The sequence below is a fragment of the Rousettus aegyptiacus genome, unplaced genomic scaffold (genome assembly GCF_014176215.1).
Source record: "Rousettus aegyptiacus isolate mRouAeg1 unplaced genomic scaffold, mRouAeg1.p scaffold_m13_p_3, whole genome shotgun sequence".
Classification (NCBI taxonomy): domain Eukaryota; kingdom Metazoa; phylum Chordata; class Mammalia; order Chiroptera; family Pteropodidae; genus Rousettus; species Rousettus aegyptiacus.
In genome coordinates, this window is record NW_023416306.1 from 49910010 (window position 1) to 49918389 (window position 8380).

The following is an 8380-nucleotide window of genomic DNA, read 5'->3' on the forward strand; positions in this document are numbered from 1 at the left end:
AATTCCAAAGGACTTAGGAGCTCTTTCAGGAACCAGAGTCAAAGACCAAATATTAGAACAAAATGTACTCCTAGTGCTCTTATCACTTAGAAAATTACAAGGGTTTTTACAAACTCTATACCAGGAACTGGGGACTGAGACAAAATATATTTTTTCTATTCTCTCACAAAAGAGATTAAATCAGTGGCAGAAGGAAGTGGAGAATATAAACACTCTGCCATAGGCCCCTGCAAAGGCCTCTAAAGTACTTTGTGCTTCTTGGAACATATTTGGAAAATCACGTAGCTCTCGTACCTTAGTGATCTATCCTCAGAATCCCTGTAAATGCCACCCCACATTCAAGATTCCTGTCCAAACAGAGCACAGCTACACTGGGGAGAGAAGAGGAAGAGGAATCATTAACAGCCCAACTCACCTGGGATCATGAATTTTTAACTGTGTGAGGAGTCTGTATATTTTTTATATTGCTCTATGGCTTTATGAGAGGTACAAATAATATAGGAAAGTTCATAGATGGGGGGGCAGATCACTTTAGGCTAGGATAATCAGGGAAGAAGAAAGGTTTCATGAAGGAGGTGACATTTAAAACAGGCAGAAACAGAAACAGCAGAGAGTTCTAGATAGAGGGAACACAGGAGAAGTAAGGCAGACAGGCAGGGGGACATGAGACATCTGTAGAAAAAGGAGAGTGATCCTGGTTTGTAAAGACCCAAGTGTGAAATAAGGGGAAAGACTGTTGGGGGCCATATTGTGAGCCATGAATTTCGGTCAAAGGAGATTAGATTTTAGTCACCGAGCACATATGCCTCAGTCAGGTCTCAGCTGGAAAAAGAGGGCATACTCAGAAGGAGCGACAAGGCAAGTTAACAAGTTTTTACTATTTACGAAGAGATGAGCATCATTAGGTAGATCAGGGAGAGATGTTGAGCATCCTGGAACTAGCAAGAGCAGGGAATGATGAACCATCCCTAGGCCTGAAGGGGAAAGCGGAAGGCACAGTTACCAGAACTCTGGTGAGAACAGCAAGAGGAAAGAATTGCCCACAAGGAGCTATGGCCTTTAACAGAGGGATAAGGTCAGCTTGCAATCTGTCTGGGAAGTTGCTAAGAAATGCATACCCCAACGTCACTCTTCTACCCACTGTAATCTTCTTTCTCCCCTAGGCTGAGGGAAAGAATGCAGTGGAAGCCAGGAGGAAGACAGCCTAGCGACACATTCCACAATGTCCATCTCCAGGGGCATGAGCATGGTAGAGTAGTGTGGAAAATGAGACTGCAGGAACAAACAAGAATATCTGACACAGTGGCAAAAGATACAAGGTTCTGAACAGGAGAATCCCATGAACTGTCCTTTAATAGTAGTGAGCTATTTGCAGCCCAGACAATGGAGGGAAAAAGGCTTTTACAATAGGTCGGGAGAGAGAGGCTGAAGACTTGGAATAGGGCAATGGTAGAGGGAGTAGAAAGAAAAGTTTTGAATGCTGCCTGCAGATAGATGAGCTTTACTATTTTTAAAAAATAAAATAATTTTTAGTTCCTCACTCTAATCTATTTTTGAGAAATTATATATTTTCTAATCTGAAAAGTGATTTTTTCCTCTTTGTGGACTTTTCTCCACAGATTTGAATCCATGGAGCTGGGGCAACCTGGTGGGACATCCTCAAGAAGCTTGTGGACTCTGAAAAAGAATCCCTTGGCCTGCAGAGCTTGTTGTATTTTTCTAGTGCCTTTGCATGACACAGCACTTTAATCTGGACACTGCAGCAAGACTAGGCAACTCCTGGCCATGGTGTGCTTAGAGGAAGTTAGACAGCCCACCCCTTCAATCTGGGCTCTCACTTCTGCAGCTTGTGGCTCTGAGCAAGCACTGTTGCACTTTAGAAAATGACCACGTTGGGTCCTGGACTCCACGAGTGTCCTGAGGCTCCTTCTTGCTGCCAGACTGAAAACAAGGGGAATCATTTTCCCCTAAGTTTCCAAAGTAATTTCCAGAAGCAGAGATAAGTAGAAATTTCTAATTACAGAAACAGATTGTCAATAGAGTTATTTTTATCTGTAGTTTCCTCGGAAGAATGGAAAAGCCTACTGAGACTATCAGCTCACAGATAAGGCTTTATATAAAGTCAAGCCATAATGTATTTTATGGCTTCTTGGAAACTTGAGAGCATCTGAGTTGTTCTAATTAACAGAAAGCATTTAAGAAAGCAACTACAAATGGAGACAATCCATTGAGTATTTTTGTGAGATCTAAATCACAAAGCATTTGTTTTAGTTGTAATGGCACCATGTTGAATGGTGGTTTTGTTGCTTTTTTGTTATTGTTTTTAACTACATCTTTTCTTCCAAAAATTCTGGTTTTTTTTTTTTTTTTTTTACCTCAGAAACCAATGATGAACATTCTTATAATTTGGCATGCTATATTCTGTATCTGCAAAGATTTCAGATGAGTAGCCATAATGGGTCAAAGCCCCAAACTAAGACTCTTTTTTTGGCCCTCTGTATAACTTTAAACTTAACTTTTTGGTGGCTCACTTTCCATATATGTGATATGGTGATACTCGCTAACTGGGGCCTTTGTTGGCACTATAGAAACCCTGTGGGATCCATTATGTGTGTGTCAATGATGCAGCAACAGTTGAATCATTTAAATCATTTAAATAATTTAATCAGTTTAATCGTTTTAATCATTTAAATTTGGTCTCCATGCTGGGGCCATGAAACTCAGGGCCTTAGTTGACCCATGAACTATCCAAATATATGCACTAGCAAGTATAACAGTCTTAGGTTAGTGGGCTTAAAGCAAACTCTTTAACTGGTGCTCAGACTAAGAAGAATTTGAAGTTAATGAGACTGAAGGGGTATGAAAGTGAGTAACAGGCAAACTATATAACACTTCAGTTCCTCAATTCCCTGTACAAATCAAAGAATTCCTTTGAAGAATTAAACTCAATTGTTTATTCTTCAAAATGTTCCAGATGTTCTACTTTTGGCTAAGTGCTCACCCAGGGTCCATCCAGGTCAGTAAGTTTAATATTTCATGAGGCCAATTGGCCCTGCTATGTTTGAAAGCCTTTTCAAGTACACTTGAACTCCTTCAGAAGGATGGAATCCCAGGGCTGTTTGCTGGGTCCTTTGTGTTCGTCTAGGGTCCCTGCTAGAGAAGCGGCATCTTCTAATGATGCAGAGATCAGGGCAGGCAGACAAGGCTTTCTCCCCAAGGAAAAAAGTCTATCCACACTGGGCCTCACATGCCCCCAGATACATGATCGGCATTCTAAATCCTTGGGTGATGGTATTTTAACTCTACCTGGAAACCAGTGGCATAATGGCTTCTGTCAAAATACTGCCATCTTTTGGTCTAAAATTTTCTAAAATACCAAATAGGGAGAGGCATGCCCAGATCCAATATCCTGGAATCCAGACTTCTTCAGGGAAGAGTATAAGGCAATGTGTCCTAGTGTGAGAAATGTCCTGTACTATAGCATACTACTATAACGTCTAAAATTTATCAAGTACTTATTATATGCTCACTATTATTTAGGATTTTACATATGTATTATTGGAATGAATTCTCTCAAAACCATCTGAAAAAGGCACTATTTATGTCTCCATTTTAAAGATAAAGATAAGGAAATTGAAACACAAAGAGGTTAAGACATTTGGTTAAGGCTGCCTGTTTAATTAAGGAAGGGATGGAGCTAGAGCAAAGAAACCATATTTATTATACCCCATAATGCACCCTGATTTCCTACCAGGTGAAACTTTACAGGCTACATATACCCCGTGGTCTTTTGCTGTTCATGGATTGCTTTCACTGTTACACTTTTCAGAGAGGCACTATAGGAGACTGGGTGGAGTGTAAGCTCTATCATCAGAGATTCCAACTCCAGCTTGACTGTGTATGAGTTATGCAGTTTGGATACATCAGTTGATCTCTAAGCATCAGATGCCTTATCTAAAAAAAAATGAATTATATAAGAAAGGTATTTAGCACTTTCTTTTATCAGGCACTTACTCTGTGTGACACACAGTAAATACCTGATAAATATCAAGTATCATTGTAATTCCCCTATGTACCAGCCACTACTCACGTTAAATAGGCAGTACCCAGACTTTATCAGGGCTGCAGGATATTTCTCCTAAATTCCACTCTTGTGGGACCAGTGAGCTATGCTCTAAGGGATTTCCAGCCAAGGTTTATCACCATGAGTTTTGTGTCCCACGTACAGGCTCTCCTGTATATGCCTCATTCTTCAGCACAGTTAAAGAGCCCATTGTATGTCTCAAGTATGCATTATACTGTCCCCTCTATCCAGAATGCCTCCTTTCTGGGACCTCAATTCTCACCAAAATCCTACCCAGTTCTGCCAGTGAATATTTTCCAGTTTTCTCCAACTGAATATGAGCTCTTACTTTGGGCACAACAATGCTTTTTTGTTTGTTTGTTTCTCTCTGAAGCAATTATCTTTCTCAGTTTTGAATCATGCGAATTTAAGTATATGTTGTATTTCCCCCTTGGACTGTAAGCTCCTGGAGGGCAGAGAAGTTGTGGGATTTTGTCATTTCTGCAGCACGTTGTATGTGATAGATACCTCATGCATGGTTGGTTCTGAGACACATTATAATATTGAGGAGAATGGCTACAACTGACATTCTTACTTTTCATGACCTTAATATGATTGGCTAAAAAGTATACAAATGGTGATCTTTAAAACAAGAGCTAGGTGAATTCTAAGTCTTTTGAAAAAAGAGTACCTTTTACAAAGAAAGGAAAAATAGCATTTGGGAGAGCTTGAGGAATTGAAAAAGACCAAATAACAATCACCTATGATATTATCCAAGCCAAAGTATTTTCATTTTTGCTGCCGGCATTTGCTCTTCATCCATATATGTACATAATTTCAGCTCTAGTTGTAAGATAATTTTCTATTCTTTTTTCAAATTTGTCATTGTATTATAAGCTCATACTTATGTTGCTGACTGGTCTTCTTAAGCATCATCTTTAATGGCTGCATGAGTCATAGATCCATGCTGAGATGGATTGGGCCTAAACTCTATTTATCACTTGACCACTATACAGTAGTCCCCACTTATCTATGGGGGATATATTCCAAGACTCCCAGCAGATGCCTGAAACTACAAATAGTACTGACACATATTGTACTATTTTTTTCCTATATATACACACCTATGATAAATTTTAATTTATAAAATAGGCACACTAAGAGATTAATAATGATTAATAATAAAATAAAACAATTGTAAAAATATATTGTAATAAAATTGATGTGAATGTGGTATCTCTCTCTTTCAAAATATCTTATTGTTCTCAACTCGCCTTTTAACTTAAAAGAAGTACTTTACAGCTTCTCTTTGGCATCTCATAATTTCATTACTCTTATGCTTTGGTGGCTTTATTAAGTAAAATAAGGGTTCCTTAACCACAAATACTGCAATAATGTGGCAGTCAATCTGATAACCAAGATGGCTACTAAGTGACTAACGGACAGGGAGCAAATACAGTGTGGATACAGTAGACAAAAGGATGGACACCCTCTGGATGAGACAGAGCAGGTCAGCATGAGATTTTTATCATGATATTCAAAAGGGACTCACAATTTAAAACTTAGAAAGTGCTTATTTCTGGAATATTCTATTTAATATTTTCGTACCATGGTTGACTGTGGCAACTAAAACCATGGAAAGTGAAACTGCAGCTAAGGAAGGCCTCCTGCAAGCTTCTGTTCTGACCAGGGGACCACAGTAACATTTGAGGTTCCTGTGGATTAGTGTCATTTTTGAGTAGTTTTAGGAACCCCCGAAAAGTGTGTATTTCCATTTCTCCCAATGCACAGGCACCTTAGTAAATGACTTCAAGTCCCTTTGGGGATGGCTTGGAGGAGGATCTACTGTAAGTATCTGTGGCATTGTTATAGGGTCTTTTCTCAAAAGGCCCCATCTTTCTCTTCAACCAGGAGCTTCAGACCTGGGAATGGATAAGGTCTGGGAATTGAAGAAGCTATGATTCTCAGTTGTGAGAACTCAAGTCAGATTTCTATTCTATAGATTAAATAATGTTTTGGTAATCTGGCCACATAGTTCATTCTTAGGATCAACCACCACCAGAAATTCCTATGAGTAAAAAATCCTGATTACCTCTCTGGGATCTCATCATCCCCACTGAAATCAGGATCCCATCTCAGTGGCAGCATTTCCCACTATCGTCCTTAGCCTACAGAGACAGCCACTTGTAGGTATTTAAGTTCGTTGAGCTCCCTCACTAATGCATTTCTTAATGCTTTAGTGAAGGGAATATTTCTTGAACCTTTTCAGGAAACAATAGGGTAAGGAAAGATGCACAGGTTACACATTATAAATTGCTCCATTGTTCCTATCTCTCTAACCCTTTAGAATTCTTCCTGAACATTATTCCAGAGGAATTCTGTCAACTGAATATCATTGAATATAGAGTCTTGTTGGGCACAGGTTTCAGCCAACTGAAGAAGCCAATAGTGCCACTCTTAGCTGCTCAAGCTAATACATGTGTTTCAGCTAGCTCTTGCTGCATAACAAAACTTAGTGGCTTATGTTTATCATTTATGTTTTTATGATTTTATGGTTAACAATTTGGACTGGGCTCAGCAGGGGCAACTTGTTTTTACTTTATATGGTGTCGGCTGGGCTCACTTATGCATTTGCAGTCAGTTGATATATGGGCTGGAGGATGCTGGTCTTAGATGGGCTAATTCACACTTCTTGGAGTGAGTTGGTGCTGGCTGTTGGTTGGGCCGTGTGTCTCCAGCAGATTAGTCCACGCTTCTTCAACATGGAATATGGTCCAAAAACAGCACAAAAGAGGGCAAGCCCCAATGTGCAAATGCCTTTCAGACTTCTGTTTGCATCACATTTGCTAATGTCTCATTGGCCAAAGAAAGTCAGAGAGACATGCCTAAAATCAATGTGGTAAGGTGCTTTACATAAGGCATAATATACAAAGCGGCATGATTCCCCGGGGGCTATTCCTATAACAATCTACCATAGCATTAAGTCCAAAAATCTATGTATATTATGACACTTTTCATTGACAAAGAGTTCAGTTCTGAGTACAAAGCAAATCAATCCTAGAATCCTTCTGAGAGTCTGTTTCCTAGGACCACTCCTAGTATCAGGTACCGTATCAGCCATGGTCCAGTAAGGAAAGTAGAGTAGATATGATATTAGTAACTGGTTATAATTATAGTAGAAGGCAGAGCAAAAAGTAGATACCAAAGAGACCCAAATATTAAAAGTGCAGAAAACAGCTACGTTTCTGCCGTCTGCTGCTATAGGAGTGACATATTCAGGAACTAGAAACAAGAAGGATTCCCTCACACATTCCAGTTCCGTAGGGTTTCCCATTTACTGAATTTAACAGGAAATTGGCTGGCCGAGAGAGACTGGTAAATGGGGTTTGTGAATCCCAGCCCCACCATGACAGGGCAAAGTAGAAGAAGGAAGATCTGGAAATAAGAACAGATGTGAATCGAAACTTATATGGATAAATGGAGATATACTCCTTGAGAGAAGAAAATACAAAAACTATGAATTCAGACTAGATCATAGCACAAGGAACTTAAACTTGGTGGCATACAACCACGTAAAAAAGGGGCTAATATATATTCGTTGATTAACTGAACAAGAAAATAGCAATTGGGTAACTGCTCTGGCAATGAGCATAGGACAAAATAAATTTATTTTAAAATATATTTTGTAGACAAAGTTTTATCACTTGTAGCGTTTGATTGAAAGTGAAAGAAAACCTGATATAAACTGGCTTAAATTGTTTTTTTTTTAAAAAAAACATGCATTTGCTTATGTAATTGGACAGTCAAAGATGCAGATGAGCACAGGAGTCTAACAATGTTTTCAGAATCCAGAGTCTCTCTATCATCTCTTCACTTTGCTTCCTTTCTGTTAACAGTTTTCAGATAAGGTCTCCCTTTATGACCACAAGATGACTGCAAGCAGTTAAAAAAGCTTCCATGTTCAAATCCAAAAAACAGAGTATTTATTTCAGCATTCTCCCCAAAATCTAGAGATGAACTCTGGACAAGCTCATGTCATGTGCCCTATCCTAAACCAATTGCTGGAGCAAAAAGAAAGAATTCATGAGAAATGTCTTAAGTCTGAAGTTCTATTTAGAACATTTGAACTGAAAGTAGGATGTCTGATGGGTCCCCAAAGTAGGAATGGATTCATGGAGAGTGTCCACTACTAAAGCCATTGAGTTATTCAGTCAACAATTGATAAGCTCTTATTATCCACAAGGCTCTATGTGAAAGGCTATGAATTCAAGGTGGCTAAGTCATTATCTTTCTCTTCAAGGAGTTTACAACTAGCCT

The 8380-nt window shown here is 39.1% G+C and overlaps 1 protein-coding gene across 1 annotated transcript in view; it reads left to right on the plus strand.

Annotated features, from left to right (window-relative positions):
• The window catches only part of PDCD1LG2 (programmed cell death 1 ligand 2), a 50149-nt gene extending 44894 nt beyond the window's left edge, over positions 1-5255 (plus strand). Inside the window, exon 7 of the mRNA XM_016138365.2 lies at positions 1620-5255. Within this exon, the coding sequence (XP_015993851.2) occupies positions 1620-1625 (6 nt within the window). The 3' untranslated portion in view covers positions 1626-5255. The remainder of the gene's footprint in view (positions 1-1619) is intronic.
• Positions 5256-8380: the final 3125 nt, after the last annotated feature.